The sequence below is a fragment of the Setaria viridis genome, chromosome 9, assembly GCF_005286985.2.
Source record: "Setaria viridis chromosome 9, Setaria_viridis_v4.0, whole genome shotgun sequence".
In the NCBI taxonomy this organism is placed as follows: Eukaryota; Viridiplantae; Streptophyta; class Magnoliopsida; order Poales; family Poaceae; genus Setaria; species Setaria viridis.
In genome coordinates this window covers 18653222-18670745 of record NC_048271.2, presented here as the reverse complement: position 1 = coordinate 18670745, position 17524 = coordinate 18653222, and the positions used below count along the sequence as shown (strand labels likewise).

The window sequence follows — 17524 nt, the reverse complement described above, 5'->3', positions numbered from 1 at the left end:
AATAAAAAGTATAAATCTATTTATGTTTTTCGAAACTCAAACCAAATTAAATCTGACTAGCAACATTCTCTATTTATAAAGAAATCATATTTAATGAAAATGGTTATTATAACATGTTTTCATAATGAATCTGTGTTGCCAATCTATATAAACTTTTAAATATTGATGGTCAAATTTTTTTAAAAATTAATTTTAGATAAATCTAGATGAACTTATATTTATGAGCAAGAGGAGGTGATGTAAATGAATCTTTTCATCGAGTGACTGTTTATGGCAGCCGTGGACGGGGTATTTCTTGACTGACAGAAGTCGAATGGTTTCATTTGAAATTCTAAGATTCCAGATAAAAAAGAGGTCTATCACGCCCTGATTAATACTCCATTCATTTCAAATTTTATATTATTTTAATTTTTATAGGTTCATATATATCATTATTCACCTACATATACACTATATCTAGGTGCAGAGTAAAATTTTTTTAGACCGGTGCATAGTAAAATTTATGCACCTAAAAAGCGAAAACGACCTACAATTTAGGATGAAGGGAGTTCATGATCTTTTGTTGGGAAAATTCTAACCCGCAGGCCATCCATCTTGTATATATTACCGTCAAAGTAGTTGGAGAGATAAGCTGAAAGAGAACGTGATACAAGCTTTCTGAGATGAGTGAGGGCGCTGGTATAGTCCCTACGTTCCGAATTACTATTCATTTTAATTTTCTTAAATATATAATATGTATATAAAAATGTCAAAATAAATAATATTTTAGGTATATTTTACAACCCATTTTTTCAAAAAAGCAACGATAGTATTTGACCCCGCCGTGGCGCCATCTCTCACTGAAAAACAACCCCCGCCACAACCTGTTTTGCTAGGTCTAGGAGCACCAGGTCATCAAATGAGCACATAATAGGCAGAACTTGTGTACAGAACAAACAGTAAGGTCTAATATGATTGGAAGTTTCTCTTTCACGGGAATACACGTAGGAGAACTATGCGTCTTTGAATAATGTTATTCGGAAGTTCCTTTCAAAGGTTGCAACAAAATTAATGACCAAAGTGCAGCTCAGGCAAAATGGGATGCGGGGAGTAAAATAATAAGGCCATTTCAGTCAACACTCAACAGAGGTGGTCACGGTGACATGGTCCAATCATCTAAAAATCGACAAATTGTTTTTTCCCATCACATGGAATATGTGATGAATTCTGGTGGATTTCAACCCTGTGCTTTCAACAGCATCACGCTGTGGTCACACCTGTGAATCTTGTTTAGCCGCCGTGGCCCACGTTTATGGATGGCGGGTCGCTCTCGCGGTCGTGGGTGACCTTCCTTGTTCTTTCGTGCTTCGTCCTCGGTTTCCTGCAGTCTAAAAATGTGCACCTGGGCCGCGGCGTCTTTTGCTTGTGACATCGCGACTCTAGTCTCAAGTGAAATGGATAGACCTGAGACTGTGATGTGAGTGCGACAAGCGTGCAGCGCGGCTCCGCCATGGGTGCTACGGCTTGGCAAGAGATGGTGGTGGTTGTGTTCGTCGGCATGGGCATCGTGGCCGTTGGCGCCGCGGAGTTCGCGTACGACGGCTTCGCCGGCGCGGGCCTGGCGCTCGACGGCATGGCGACCGTCACGCCGGCCGGCCTGCTGCAGCTCACCAACGACACCATCATGCCCAAGGGCCACGCCTTTCACCCGGAGCCCGTCACGTTTCGGCGGCCGGCGGCGGGAGCAGGCGGCGCCGCTGCCGCGGCGGCGATGTCCTCCTTCTCGACCACGTTCGTGTTCGCCATCGTGTCGGAGTTCCTGGACCTGAGCACGAGCGGGTTCGCGTTCCTGGTGGCGCCGTCCACGGACCTGTCCACGGCCATGCCCAACCAGTACCTGGGCGTGTTCAACGGCACCGACAACGGCGACGCGCGCAACCGCATCTTCGCCGTCGAGTTCGACACCGTGCGCAACCCGGAGTTCGCGGACATCAACAATAACCACGTCGGCGTCGACGTCAACAGCCTCAACTCCTCTGCGGCGGCGCCGGCGGGGTACTACGACGACGCCACGGGCGCGTTCCGGAACCTGAGCCTGATAAGCCGGGAGCCCATGCAGGTGTGGGTGGACTACGACGCCGCGACCACGGAGATCACCGTGGCCATGGCACCCGCGAGATCGCCCAGGCCCAAGAGACCGCTCCTGTCCAAGAGGATCGATCTCTCCACGGTCATCACCGACACGGCGTGCGTCGGCTTCTCGTCGGCGTCCAGCATCGTGCTCGTCAAGCACTACGTGCTCGGCTGGAGCTTCAGCCTCGACGGCGACGCTCCGGCTCTCGACTACGCCAAGCTGCCGAAGCTGGCACGCATCGGCCCAAAGCCCCAGTCCAAGGGGCTGACCATCGCGCTGCCAGTAGCCGCCACGGTGACCGTCCTCGCTGTGGTTGCCATCGGAGTCTTGCTCCTCCTCCGACGGCTCAGGTACGCCGAGCTGCGCGAAGATTGGGAGGTGGAGTTCGGGCCACAACGTTTCGCTTTCAAAGACCTCTACGACGCCACCGGCGGCTTCAAGGACAAGTGGTTGCTCGGCGCAGGAGGCTTCGGAACGGTGTACAAGGGCGTGCTCCCGGGGCCCGTGGCCGAAATCGCTGTGAAGAAGGTGTCTCACCACTCAAGGCAAGGGATGAAGGAGTTCGTCGCCGAGGTCGTCAGCATCGGCCACCTCCGGCACCGCAACCTCGTGCAGCTGCTCGGCTACTGCCGGCGCAAAGGGGAGCTCTTGCTGGTCTACGACTACATGCCAAATGGCAGCCTCGGCAAGCACCTACACTGCCGCGAAGACAAACCCGTCCTGTCTTGGGCCCAGAGGCTGCACATCATCAGAGGCGTCGCCGCCGGGCTGCTCTACATGCACGAGGACTGGAAGCAGGTGGTCATCCACCGGGACATCAAGGCGAGCAACGTGCTCCTCGACGGCGAGATGAATGGGCGGCTGGGCGACTTCGGCCTCGCGAGACTGCACGACCATGGCGACGACCCGCAGACCACGCGTGTGGTCGGCACCATGGGGTACCTGGCGCCGGAGCTGGTGCGCGCCGGCAAGGCGACCGCTCGTTCCGACGTGTTCGCCTTTGGTGTGTTCCTCCTGGAGGTGGCGTGCGGCCGGAGGCCCGTTGAGGAGGACGCGGGCACCGACACTGACACCGACACCAGCGACTGCTTCGTGCTCGTAGACTGGGTGCTCGGGCACTGGCGCAATGGCTCCATTACCAGCGCGGTGGACGCCAGGCTCGGCTCTGGGTACGACGTCGTGGCGGCGGACCTGGTGCTGCGCCTGGGGCTGGCGTGCCTGCACCCGTCGCCGGCGGCGCGGCCGAGCATGCGGCAGGTCACGCAGTACCTCGATGGCAGCGCGCCGTTGCCGGAGCTGCCCGCGACGGACATGTCGTTCACCACGTTCGCGGGCATGGGGAGGTACCAGCCTCTCTTCGACTCGTGGTCCGTCCGGCAGACGACAACGGCGGCGATGAGCGTCGCCACCATTTCTGACATCGGCCTCTCCGGCGGCAGATGACAAGTTCATGTAGGTGTCCGTCGGTAGGAGGCTTTCATTTAGCAATAGGGAAGAGATGTGATGTTTCATTGGCCGCAGAAATCGTGGCCACGTCAAGCTTGTCTAGGATTTGCTGCAGTGGACCCAATGAATTTACGATTTTGGCCGTGAACATTGTTCGGCAATGTCTTCCATGTTTGAAGCAAAGAATGCAATGTTCAGACTTCAGAGCCAGACGATGGAATCACACTTTCCTTAGCATTGTCCTGTACATGGGAGCTCCGCGAGCGAGGACATGGCGCTCCCAGTCGGACACCACACCGAACGGGTTGTCCATCCCGTGGCCGCAATCATCACTGTCCACGACAAGCTGGCCCTTGCCGTATGAGAGGAACTGCTCTTTCATTCCCAGCAGAACGGATTCCACGTCAGACTGCAGATAAACCTGAACGGCAATCGCAGTATCCATGTTAGGATCAGTGTCTCTTCAACAAGAAACATGCTTCATTGTTCAGCAGAATTTTGGGTCTATCCTAGATTCAGAGATGATGAACATAGCATACCTGTCCATTGGTCTGAAGAAGATCAGCAACAGCTTCAATGAGCATTCTTCGCACCATTCTCCACCTATTTTGCTCTTTGTTGAAGTCAGGATTTGGGCACTGAAGAAGGGAGATAATCAAAAAACAAGATAACCGCACAGACCATGATATAGCATAAAAGGTTCAAGTGCTAGGGTGCACCATCTGCTATGTATATTGGCCTAGTGTGGGAAAATGAAGCCACAGAACTCTAGTTTCCATTAAGCATACTAACATCCCAGGTAACATTCAAGTCTCATGAGTACGTCCTTGCTTGATCCCTTTATATATTATGGAGATCATCATACTCATGTCCTAGAGCATATGGACAGTAAGAAATGACAGGATTTGAACAGAACCAACAATAAAAGATGCAGATAAAAATTTTTGCACGTGTTTGCCCTGGTTACTTTGGGAGAACAAGTTGTTTCCCTCAAATAACAGAATGGCTACAGTCTATCACTTAAACCTGTTTTCTTTCTTTCTTCTTTCTTCACTTTGTAACCAGAGGAGTATGAACCCCTCCTTTCTTTGTAATCTTCTTTATTTTACTAATGTATAATCAGTAGGGGCACAACCCCTCCTGTTTCCTAAAAAAAGCATATGAACCAGAGGAGTAGAAGGAAACCTGTATTGTGACAAGAGTCAACCGTCCAGGATAACTTGAAACTATGGAGTGGAATGTGGACGTTGCATTCGTTGCTACAAAATATCTGTCACAAATAGAAACGCCAGCATCATTGATGGTGAAACATAGAAGGAAGCATAAAATAGAAACAAGGGAAAATGGTAACATTAGTCTCAGTTCATACAATTATTGGGAAAGAAATTGAAAACAGAGTCTTCTGATAAATGAACAAAGTCACCACAAGAACTTAGTATACAAGGACTACTAAATGGGCAGCAAGTCCTTGAATTTGGTTTTTTAAGGTGACCTAAAACAATGCAAGAAAGCTGGAGGGGGATTTAACTTGCTGGTCGTGATAGGGGCTTGGATCCTTTGGAAGATGAGGAATGATATAGTATTTAATGGTGCCTTGCCCAGGATGGATCAGGCGCTTCTCCTTGCACAGGATGAAGCTGATCACTGGATGTTGGCAGGCGCCAAAGGCTTAGTAGTCTGGCCGCTGCTCGATCTGATGGTTAGCAGCATTGGTTGGTTAGGGGTGGTCGCCTCATTCTAAAACGGGCGCGTATGTAATTTAAGATCCATGATGGGTGTGTGGTGTGCATTTGTATGGCTATTTGAGCCTTTTTCTCCTATCTTAATGCAATGATACACAGCTCTCCTGTGTATTCGAGAAAAAAATGCAAGACATTGCATCAGATAAATGCTAACTTGAACATATGATGCATGGTGAAGTTCCAAGCAAATGGATTTTGTCACCAAAACTTGCTCATATTTATGCATCTTGTTGAAGATCTAATTATCTAGAATGAGATTTCCAAGAATGGTTTAAAGGTCTATGACAGTTTGACGGCATCTGTGCCATTGCACAGAAAGATCCATTGGGTTATTCGCAGTCAAAGAAAGCAATCCTGCTATTTCTCCTGATTTGAACCAAGTGCTTACAGGAGAGAAGTTTACATTCCTAAGGATGCACAGTTCAGCTCCAATCTAGGATCCCTCGAAATGCGCCTAACTATTAGTGTGATGCTTACATGAGAGAAAGAGAGTTTACATTCCTAAGGATGTACAGTTCACCTCCAATCAAGGATCCCTCGAAATGTGCCTAACTAATAAGACACTAGAAAGGAATGTCTCAAGTCAAGGTGAAAAGAAATACATGAGGCTATTCTGGTATTTTGTTTCATCATATTTTTTGTAATTAAAAAACTCTTGCAGGAACTGAGATCACTAGCTTATATAGAGCAAGGGCGAGGAAAAGACAAACACAAGCAACACTTACAGGTTCCTTTTCTCATCCCAAGCCATACCCTGGAGGCACCTTATAACAAGCTACAGTAGATGTGAGTTACTGAAAAGATTATAGAAAAAAATGGGATTCCATAGAGTAAAATGCAGTACTTACCTTTTCGTTCATCTCAAGCCCAAGGAAATTTGAACTTTCATAACTTTTAGCCATTTGAAAAAGAAACAAACCATTTCCTGCACTAGAAAGAATATTTACATGACAAGAATGGAAGAATCACAAAAGCAGAGATAGCCTATAATGAAGTAAAGTTCTAGAATTTGGAAGTATGCACTCTTACCAAATGAACAGCTACCAAATCCTATCACAAGGTACAAAATGATATTTTCTGGTCATCAGCGTGGACTAGCTGAGATCAAAGACTACAATAATAAATTTATGAATTTATGAAATCTATACTGGAAACAACAATGTATATGTGCTATCGGTAAATATTGAGTTGATTTAACTGCTTTCTCTATCTTTCAGATGTCAGTTAGTAGTACATGACTAATAAAAAAGAGCCTATACATCACAATTCCCAACAGAAATATACTATCCCACTTCATTTTGTACTCATTTATGAAACAAATCCCTGATTCAAAATATTTAAGGGGGCATACCACTTCCAATATCAACCACTAAGGGTAGTGTAGGATCACAGAAGACAGTGCTCCATGGAATCTGGTAGGGGTAACGCTGCAAAAAGTTTCGATATGAAGAACCAAATATATCTATATCACTGGAACTAAAAGACACCCCATAGAATTATTAAAATTAATGAAGAAGATGTAGTTAAAAAAACATGAGCACTCATCTCAATGAAATATTCAGGTACGATTCCACAACTGGGATAAGAACAGAGGATGCCACTGAGACCTTTCAATTATATATTTTAATAAAATGATTACTGTTTCTGGCACCAAGATATGCAGGCATAGCACATAGGATCCATCGCTGTTCATGACTTTCAGGTTGTATAAAAACCAATGTGCCAATAGAAGTCCTTGAGCAATCATTATAAATCCATGAGAACAAAATTCAATCAATTATCTTCTTAATTGATCCAAATCTTATTTCTATTTGGTAGATAATGCAAAGTTGGAGGATTTTAATACCATTAAATTTATATAAACTCTAATTCCTTGTATTATTGAGATTATTTGTGTGCTATGAACATACGCATGCTGGAGTTTTAAATTCAAGAAATTTGGTGAAGTGCTAGAGATGTCATATTCTGGAACATGCTCGACCCTTAATCAGATATGTAGATGGGACCAATTAGATCTTTTGCTATCTGAAATTCATACCAGTATATTTTACGCCACCATACGATCCATTGTAGAGTTACATGAAAAATAAGAGAATTGTACAGGCAGACATATGTGCTGGCCTGCTGCGAGCATCAAGGGGTCAGTCTATGGCTCTATGCTATCAACTTCATTGTGATTTAAAGTGGACTTCATTTGTCACATATTGAATAAATAGCATGGATGAATTGAAACAATATTATGCTGATGAACATTTACTATTGTATGAGCAGAACGATGATCCAACAGAATAGTTGTTCCAGAGCATGACTTACTTTATCCAATGCTGCTATACCAGGCAATATTCTTCCTTTGAGGAATTCCCATACAACAGTGGCAATTTGAAATTCTATATATCGAGATGAGGAATCTGTTTCTCGTTTTAATGCTTTGCATGCTGCACTCCCTACTAAAATAACTTCACAGCTATCAAAGCTTGCTTTTTCCAGTATTTGACCCAACCGTGTTGCTCCAACTGAAAATTCTTCTGCTAAATCGTAGTTTGTAGGACCAATCCATAGTATCTTCTGTAAAAAAAATGTCATAAGTTGTCCAGGATCTAAAAGAGTATCATAAGATGAAATGCAACTTGATAGGAAGAAAGGAGAAATCCAATCAATGGCAGTTCACAGATAGAAATTATCACACATCGATCAAAATGAAGCTTGCAAGTTGATCTGGGTGTGATTTGTCTTTAGTACTTCCCTTAGACCATATAGTTCAATACAAACTAAACTACTTTACAATTAACAACAGAAGCAAAAAAAAGTATGAAATTATCGATACAAGTAAAAAATAATTAGTTTCCTGTGCTGCACAACTAACTAAGATTATTTCACAGAACTCAAACTAACTGAAGCAACGTTTCCATTCCATTTCGTACCTTATATAATGGTATTATAGAAGATATTTTCTCCAATGTTGATGGTCCTATATCGGCTGGTGTCCAGCCTAAAAAAAGTATGGGGAAATCACAGGTATTAGAATAATTCATAACTGCTTTAAGTAATTGCATGTGCCACTTCCATAACTTCAATTGTTAACACAATCATTCCTTGAATTTATTTTAGGAAATAACTATAGGGTAATGAAAATGCTAGTTTTAAGAAATACCAATAGGGCAATGGAAATGCTAGAATTTGCAGATACAGCCAAACTCAACAAACATGTGCAGGACTATAAATTGCAAAATGCAGGTTTCTTTGGCAACTGCCAGTTTAAAAATGACAAAAAAAAAGGCCTCAGCCAACCTAGGAGGAAATAGGTGTCGAATAAGCACCCAAATTTGAATAGAAAAGGACAAGAACCTAGGTGGTGGGAGTGTACACCCGCACCTGCCACCAACTGAGCTAGGCTCAGTTCCTGCTAACTGGTATTATAAAACAAATATTTCATTGTTTAATTGCTATTAGCAAAATGTTGCTGCCAACTATCTAATTCAACATGTTTCTCCAGGATGCATTTGGCTAGCATGGAGTAAAGGTCCACTGTTACACTTCGACATGTAACTTGTTAAATGGTGAGAAGCATGTTTTGAAGACATGATGTTACTTAATCTAACCAAGGACAGCACAATTTCAGAACTGTTACCACGAAAAAAGTTGCTTGAGAAACACACGAAGGACATGGAAATTTCCTAGTAACACTCACCATCCAGTTGTCCAGTAGAGCTAATTACTCCCAATGTTCCACCGTCATTGTTCAAGCACCAGAGATCTGTTGGATAATAAATAGGAACATTCCTATCCCTAGCAACTTGAATAATCTGTAGTACTTCCATAACTGCATTTGTTTCTATGAATTGAGAGGGCACTGGCATTCCAAGGCCTTTCATTATTTGAAATGATAATTTTCCAACAAAGAACAACCCATCACATAGAGAGGTTAACATCCGAAGAGCAGGTGCCTTTCTCAAGAAGTTACTGCCTCCAATCTGCCATAACAAGAATAAACCATCAGAAATAAAGTAGCCTGGCAACAGGAAGCAATTACACAATTTTGGCTTTAAAAAGTACTTCGTCGTGCCGCATGGATCCTACTTGCACATGGTTCATATGAATCACCCATTGTTAGGAACTTAGGACCAATGGTTTTATTGTTCAATTGCCATTAATCATCTACTGTAATCAGTAATCACTATGTTTCAGGTAAATAAAATCTTTAACATAAATGACAGTGACAATACAAAATGATAAAACATATCATACTATTTCGCAGTATCAGTCTTTCTAACGAAAACTTAAGAAACAAAATGTAATTATATTATCAGCATGTGATCCCTACCATAACGCCTAAAATCTTGTTCACTTAAATAGAAAACAATACTATTATACACTACTTATGGCTAGTTGGGTACTTTTATATAGCTTCTTAGAAACTGGGCGAAATTCTTCTCTAATTATATGGTACATAGCGAACACTAGTAGTACTTGCCTAAGTCTACAGACTTATGATCTGTGAACAATAGGGAAACAAAAATTTGTTATTTGAAGTGTATTTAACTAGCCATTCATCTGTCTCTGGTTCCAGAGCACAGAGGATATATTAGCATTTCATGGAGGAAGAAAATAGCTTGAACTAGCATACTTTACATACATTGTTTTTCCTTCATGTAGAGTACAGAAAGCAAAGCTGAAACCTATTTAGTTAAAAAAAAATAATAGACAACTGATTTTTGAGAGCTAGATTATCGATAAAGCCTGTCAGCTACATATACATTGAAAAAAAGGCTAATGATTACAATTGCAATATATGGGCGCCTCATGGTGTCCGTGATCTTTATCAATTGCGTAAGCTCCTCCTCAAAATGGAAACCAGCAAGAGATGCATAGCAGTAGCGGGTGATGCCAACAGTTGATGCAAGAATCTTATGGGACAGTGAGAAAGAATCATTGACAAATATTGTGGCACCTGAAGCTAGCTTCTGAGAAAAATCATTGCAATTAGCAACTTCTCCTCTGAAGTTCAGAAGATTTTCAAACAAAATAATGCTGTTCTGCACCCACTCTTCCTTCTTAAATGATGTTAAACCAGGTGCACCATCTACTGGGATGACTTCTACTTGAAGAAGTGATGACAAGTACTCTGAAAACATCAGAATTTATAATGTGTCAACAAAAAACAACCAGCATTTAAGGCAGATTATTTTCAAACTGTCAGCTAGAGATAATGTTTTGATTTTGCAGCTCATTTGAAAATTGGTGCAGTTCGTTGTCTTATTAAATGATAGGGCAATGGCCAAGTGACCAATTTATCACCATCAACAATGGCAAAGGACTGTAATTGTGCAGATTCCAATAGTGGGGCATCTGCTGTATAGGAACTCTAACATCTCCCTTTTACAAAATTCAAGTTTATTTTCAAGCTATCAGCTAAAGAAGTAAAGACACTTTCTTTGATTTTGCGGCTCATTTGAAAATTGATGCAGTCCTTTGTCTCATTAAAATGATAGGGCAATGGACTAGAGACCAATTATTACCATCAACAATGGCAAAGGACTGTAGTTCTGCAGATTCACATAGTGGTACATCTGTGTAGGAACTCAACACCTCCCTTTTACAACATTCTAATTCCTTCTTCTCCTTTCGGTTAAAAATAAAACACAACGAAGGTGAATTTAGAAAATCGGTGTAATTCCAGAAAATGGGTTTGTAATTCAGCATTCTGCTATACTGACACAAAAAGCAGGAAAAAACTTCTGTCCCAGAAGGAAGTAACAGAAGATATGTTTCGAAATTCATGTTACACAATAAATAATAGTATGAACCACTAACCTGCAAAAGAGTCAATTGATTTAATCTCTGGATTATCAGATTGAAGAAGTGTATCCCAGCTGGTGACTATAACCACTTTTGCTCTTGCTTTGTACAAGTATTTGATAGTTAGCAATGCTCTTTCAAGAGCGAAAGTGCATGGTCCTAAGTGTCCCAAGAGAAGTGCAGAATCAAGACGCACCACAACCACTTCTCCACAAAGTTTTTCAGTCGGAAAGTTCCTAAGAGATTGTACATGCAGATACGATGTTGATTGATCGATGCAAGAATATCTGTCCTTCTACAGTGATGTAAAACCAAAAGGTTAGAATTCTATCTCAGCTGGAACTCAGATGTAACATTTAAACAATCAGGTACCACAAAAAAGGAAATCACTATTTGAAAAGTATTGCAGCATTTAAAAAGTATCATTCTCCCATGTTTCTTTCAGTGCAAAATTCCCTGATCATACAAAATGTAAGAAGACAACATGATCATGGTTACACCGAATTTTGGCTTTATAACTTATATTATTATGATGTTAAAACTTAAGGATTCAACATCCAGTTCATCAAAGACCTGAAGTTCATTATTCCCACTAGTCCCAAAAGATCTGCCCTTAACATCCAGTATTGCCTTTATTACGAATAACACACTGCTACAATCCAAATTAAGATTCCACCACAGAACTAAAAACGAAATTCAAATATGACTATAACTACTAATCATATTCTCTACTATTTAAAAGTTATCCAGTGCAATCGAGATACCTCTTTCTGATTATCAACTGGACTAGTAGAGTGCCCCAGCTGAGAGCACTGTACTCTACATTTCAGCCTGGATAGTCCCGGTCCCCCTACAATAACAAGTAGTCAATAAAATTGGTATAGTTGAATCTCAATTCATCCAAAGTACACAAAAACATCTAGAAAACCAGAGCACACCCAACTCACCTGAAAGGTAACCACTATGCGTTGCGACCTGGAATCCAGCAGATGGCAGCCATGGCTCTAACCAAAGAGACATTGGTGAGCTTAACTGAAAGTTACAAGCCTGCATACAGCCTTCCTTCTGAAATGCCTGGTGATGTGGATGCTCGCAATCAAGGCTTAAATCAAATCATTTGACAGTGAACCTATTACCAATGCACAATGAGGAGTTAGCAGCAGCAAGACAACGCCATTAGAGGTGGCCTGAGTGACGGTCGAACTGAATGTACGGCATGTGATACAGTTCAACACCCTAAATTTTGGAAGATATACTGGCCGTTAGTATAATTCAGCACGCGGCGAACAAATGGCAGCAGATCCACCCAAGCACGGAGGACCACAACAATTACCAACTCCCAGAATAAGGCATCCAAGCAAGATGAGGGCTTGCCTACCAGCAAAAGAAGGGGGAAAATCGATCCAATGTCCCCGGTTTCGTATGGCTGCTCCAGGTGGGGAGGAAGAGGAGGGCCCCGGTTTCGTCTGTGATGATAGTTGGGGCACTGGTGGGGCGTGTCCGCGTCTGAAGATGCGGCTGCCGGCAGCGGTGGCGCCGTGGCGGGGAGGCAGAGGCACGGCTGCTGTGAGAAGTGAGAACGAAGGCAAGAAGAAAAGGAAGAAAGGATAAGAAAGAGAGAGGATAACCCGCGGGCCTTGGACTTTCCCGGCCCATCCTACGAATGCATTTGGACGAGGAACTGGATGATGAAGTGGACTAGTATCTTCTTGGCCTGATCCACTTCGTTCCAAGGGGAAAAAAAACGGAAATCATACCGGTCTTCTGTAAGGTGGGAAGTGAGATGACCTTCCACTTTGAGATTTGTGCGCGTGGGTGAAGTTCACGGTGCCGGCTCGCGTGCGCTGGTCAGGCATGACGCTGTCTCCTGGCTGAGACGCTCGACTGTGGGAGGCTGGTGGCTAGGAGTGGGATGGAGAAGTAGAATGTGACACGTTGAAGATTCAAAATAATTTATCTCCTAAACTGCTCATCATTTTACAATTCCGTTTGAACCATGAGATTATTTAGAATTAATGTAATAAAATGAGATCCAATATGCATATTTTTAATAAAAAATAAATATTCAACATTTATACTAACTATTCAACATTTTTACACTGTTTCAACATTTTTTCTATATTACCTCAACATTTACATGCAAAATGTTGAAACATTTTTTCTGCAAAAATGTTGAATTAGATCTTAAGAAATGTTGAATAAGATATTTTTCCAACATTTTTCATATAAATGTTGAATTAGATCTTAAGAAATGTTGAATATGATATTTGTCCAAGTTTTGAGAATTGTTGAACTATTTTTCATACACTATTTCAACATTTTCCATATAATATGTTGACTTATTTATTCGAAATGTTGAATGTGATAGTAATAAATGTTGATCTTGAAAAATAATGTTGAATATCAATATAAGTATAATTTTTATTATTATTTAGGTTTTTGGAAAATCAACATCTGAACATACTATTTCAACATTTTTTAAATGAAATGTTGAACTAGTTTATACACAGTGTTGATTGTTGAACTAGTTTATCTAAATTGTTGAACTAGTTTCGAAAAAATGTTGAATCTAGATTTTAAGATATTGAATTAGAATGTTGATATGTGTTTTCACGAATGTGTACTAAACTATCTTACGATGTTGAACACCAGTGTTTTACGTCGGAATAAAGAAAGAGAGAAAAGGATGAAAATAAATAAATTAATAAAAGTTTGTATGCTTTCACACCAGTGCTTTGTAGTAGAAAATCAAAACTGAGCCGTTATGGGCTTCGGTTATTGGGCTATTTGGGTTTAAAGATAAATAGCTTATTCACCTACCACAAGATATATAGAGATATATAGGAGCCCCCGAAAAAAAGCCTCTCGAGAAAACACGACCTCTTGCCGTCTTGCGTGGCCAAGTGCGAAGGTGAGGAGACAAGTTACCCTTGTATCTTCGAAGTTCTGAGGGTTATAAATGGTAATGGAACCGGAAAGCATACCGCACCCTAACCCTCGATGGTCCGAAACCGACACCGATCACTAGCTTGGTTATCTTTGTTAGTATTGCAAGATTTAAGGTGGGACAAAAGTCGCCCAAAGTTGATCACGAGGCTTATCTCTTCAATGCGATACAAGGGTGCTACCTTGGATGACCAAGTTCGCGCAAGCCTCAGGAGGTCCCGAGGGTACTTGGCAAGTAGCATGGAAAAGGTGACCGCATGGAGAAGTTCGATTTGAACACATGTATCCCAAAGACCTTTTATGTACGGTATATTCTAGAAATATAGTGGTTGAGTAAGGGTATTTTCGGAATGTATAAGTAGGACGGCTCCTACTATAAAAGGGGAGTCCTACCCATTGTAAAGGATGATCACTTTTTGAATGAAAAAAGAGAGTAGCTATCCAAAAGTAATCCTATTCCTGTTTGGTGTCAAATTTGTTTAAGACCAACAAGGTGTTCTACGTGATGTAATATGCGCAACTAACTGGACGTTATTTGGTAGATATGATGTATAGGTTGTTACTTGAGATCTCTAGCCCCCTCTCCAAGTTGTTGTGCGCCTATGTAAACACCACGCTCGGGGTTATTCCATGCCAAGCAAACACGCACGCACCCGCAACCCATGTTGGGGCGCCAGTGCTTCCACTCCTCTGATTTCTCACACACGAGAAATACGTCGTTTGTTTTAACTTCTGGCTTTTCACGCTGAGAAGTAGCCAGGAACCTCAAACAAATAGGCTCTAACAAGGTTCAATATGGGCTGCTTGGTGAGGTGAAATCTATGGCTGAGCATCATTTAAAAAAAAGGCAGAGGCATTTCGGCGGCTACATGCACATACATCTTTCCATCTTTGGGAAGGTGGAAATATTTTCACTTCCAAAATTTGAGATTCGTGCACGTAATAGGGACCGTCGGATCTTGACCGCTCTTTGCATCTTCTTCCAGTGACAGCGTTCGCCTCCCAAGTGCATCGTCGCTGCTGCTGTGGGGTAGGGTTAGGACTTCAAGGTTGGGGGTGAGGCCTCTCCGGGGGGTGCCAGCTTAGAAGGAGCTCCGTGGTGGCCGGTTGGCCCAGCGGTGGTGGCAGGCAAGATAGTGGCGAGGGCAAGGCGGCGAGAGCCATCGGCCGGGGCGGTGGGAGACCGTCGGATGGGTAGGGTCTGCTACGGGAGCGACAAGCTAGCTTCGTGAGCAAGGCGGCGGGTGGAGGAAGGGAAAGTGAGGGAGGGAGCGGCGGGGCAGCTGCGGCGCCAGCGGAGGCGCCATCGGCTACGACCTGGTTCATCTTCTGACTTATTAGCACCCTTCTTGGATTTGCTTGACATGTCCTTGCTTAAGTTGTTCATGATGCTAGTTACAACACTTCCGCACAAATTGCTGGAGAAGAACTCCATTGTGCGATGTATCCTAACATGAAGCCATGAGATGAGCCACATGTTCATGAGGCAGTTAATCCCATCAAATTAGCTAAATCGTGGTGCAAGAAGATATATTTTGACATAACTCAGACTAGAATAGTGCTTCAACATATATTGAGCTCTAACACATGTAGATCACTCTCTGTATGGCCTCAAGGCTAATCGTAAGTGCATGGTAAATTGCTCTTGACATTGAGCTGCATGTCTCTCATTTTTGTTGATTCGCATTGTTGGTCATTTGCTCGTGGAGAGCTGTGAACTAATCCTCCTTTAGTTCAGGGATAGATGCAACCTAGGCCACATGCTCCTCAACCAGGCGGAGCTAGGATTGAAATAGGGGGGGGGCAATTTCATAAATATCTCAATAGCTACACAACTCAAGTAAGTGAAACTATATAACTATTGTAGAAAGGAAATGAATTGCCATTATGCAAACTAGCTTGCATACTAGCAGTCTATGCATGCCACCACCGGTGAACTAGCACAGTGAGATGGCGGGCAAGCTCTAGATGGTGAAGTTTCATGGTTGCTAATAATCTACTAGCTAGCAGTTACTGGAAGAGATGCCTGGGAAGAAGAGATGCCAACGAGTATCCTTAGAATGAGATAAACTTTGTGTTTTGTTTGTGTGCATCAAATGTTTGTTGTTGGATATGGGTATACATGTAGTTTAAGCTCTCAAGCCTTAAGGCGTGAAACTTGTCTCTAATTTGAGAATTTAAATTGCTCAATCCAAACATGGAACAAACATGTGGAACTACAGGTGTACTGAGTGTAGTCATGTAGACATGCATGCATGTAGCAGCCATGCAATTTTATAGCTGCTTCGGGCTGGACTCTTTGCTTCTTTGGATTTTTCCCTGGTTGGCCTGAACGTTCTACTAGCGTCCTCAATAGAGTGGCCTGCATTTGTAGAAAGAACTAGTCTTCTTCTTGGGTGAGGTATAAGACAAAGAAAAGAAACAGAAAGGGATTAGGCAAGGATAGCTTTTATGCACAAAAGGAAAGCTTTGAACAAGTTTATATTGAAAAAAAAACAACCATCAATGTAAGAGGCAATATCACGTGACTAAACGGCGGGGGAGAAAAGGATGGGCCATGTTATTATATGGGGACTTTGAATTATATTCATCTGACCTGTTGGCCAATTCAAGACAAAGTATGATTAATAAAAGTGAGGGTTTGAGGAATTCTTCCCATTCATGCTAAGCAAAAATCTATTGAGATAGCACGGTCATCATCTACTTAGTTAACATCTTCTTTGCTAATTATAATGGGAGGGGGAGGCACATGTATGGAGCTGCTACAGCCCTCAGATGCATCACTAAAATGTAGCTTCCTTTGGCTGGTGGTTCGTTCTTTCCATCTAAAAAGAAACACGCAGAAGATCGTCCCTTCCCACTACCCTTATGAAACACGATAGTAAACTCGATTGTCCAACAAGTTTTTTTGTCTGTTAAATTATCAAACAATACAAAGCGGGAGATCCTACTACAAGGTCTTTGGTAAAAGCAAACATTTCTAAGCAAGCCAAAGAAAGTAAGATAAAGTTAGTATATGTCAAAGGGAATATTTCAACGATAATGTTGACCTATGCATAAAAAGGGACCATATTTGATCTGGGTATATTGGAAGGTATTCTTCATGTTCAATAAATTATACAATATCTTCTTTCTAAGGTCCACTAACTTCTTGTTTTTTGTCTTAACAAATGCAATAGGTTTAGCATAGTGTTGGATAGATGCTTTTGCATCACAAAGAAATCATAAGAGGAAAGATGACTACCAACAACTACTATGTCCACTGTTCATCTTTTCCTATCCTCATATGGCACTCTGCATTCTACATTGCCATGACTCAAGCTATTCAAAATTGGTGTAAAAGTCTCATAAAGTTATTTACACACATTTGAGCCAATGCACCCAATAGTTGCCAATATGGGTTTGTTAGGAATTAGATGTGGATACTCTTGTGCTTCATGCAAGAGATGTTTCGAGTACACATAAGTTATCCTAAAGCCTT

The 17524-nt window shown here is 42.4% G+C and overlaps 2 protein-coding genes across 4 annotated transcripts; one reads left to right on the top strand and one right to left on the bottom strand.

Moving 5' to 3' along the window:
* Positions 1–1371: 1371 nt before the first annotated feature.
* On the top strand, positions 1372–3707 carry LOC117839368 (L-type lectin-domain containing receptor kinase SIT2). The gene has a single exon (XM_034719683.2). It carries the CDS (start codon positions 1490–1492, stop codon positions 3554–3556), a length of 2067 nt encoding a protein of 688 aa, XP_034575574.2. The 5' UTR covers positions 1372–1489; the 3' UTR covers positions 3557–3707.
* LOC117839366 (uncharacterized) lies at positions 3665–12761 on the bottom strand. 3 transcript variants are annotated; one of them, XR_004636823.2, is made up of 15 exons: positions 12476–12761; positions 12045–12226; positions 11862–11947; positions 11113–11392; positions 10080–10423; positions 8990–9272; positions 8223–8290; positions 7615–7866; positions 6653–6728; positions 6150–6226; positions 6027–6076; positions 4745–4829; positions 4279–4431; positions 4099–4197; positions 3965–3980 (listed from the first exon to the last, which is right to left on the bottom strand). XR_004636823.2 is itself a non-coding variant. In XM_034719680.2 (14 exons), the coding sequence occupies exons 2-14, from the start codon at positions 12148–12150 to the stop codon at positions 3780–3782; spliced, it is 2007 nt and encodes a 668-aa protein (XP_034575571.1). In that variant the 5' UTR covers positions 12151–12333; positions 12476–12758; the 3' UTR covers positions 3665–3779. The 3 variants fall into 3 exon arrangements, 2 of the variants coding, with proteins under 2 accessions (XP_034575571.1, XP_034575570.1); XM_034719680.2 differs by lacking the exon at positions 4279–4431 and having other exon boundaries at positions 3665–3980; positions 12045–12333; positions 12476–12758; XM_034719679.2 differs by lacking the exon at positions 4279–4431 and having other exon boundaries at positions 3665–3980; positions 12476–12758.
* Between the last annotated feature and the right edge of the window lie 4763 nt (positions 12762–17524).

What these genes read in the sequence shown, in the direction of transcription:
- LOC117839368 (XM_034719683.2), top strand. Translation starts at nt 1,490, where the DNA reads ATGGGTGCTACGGCTTGGCAAGAGATGGTGGTGGTTGTGTTCGTCGGC.
- LOC117839366 (XM_034719680.2), bottom strand. Translation starts at nt 12,150, where the DNA reads ATGCAGGCTTGTAACTTTCAGTTAAGCTCACCAATGTCTCTTTGGTTA. An exon ending in CTCTACTGGACAACTGGATG is followed by an intron (nt 8,291 to 8,989) that starts GTGAGTGTTACT and finishes TACTTTTTTTAG; the next exon opens with GCTGGACACCAGCCGATATA. An exon ending in GTATAGCAGCATTGGATAAA is followed by an intron (nt 6,729 to 7,614) that starts GTAAGTCATGCT and finishes AACTTTTTGCAG; the next exon opens with CGTTACCCCTACCAGATTCC.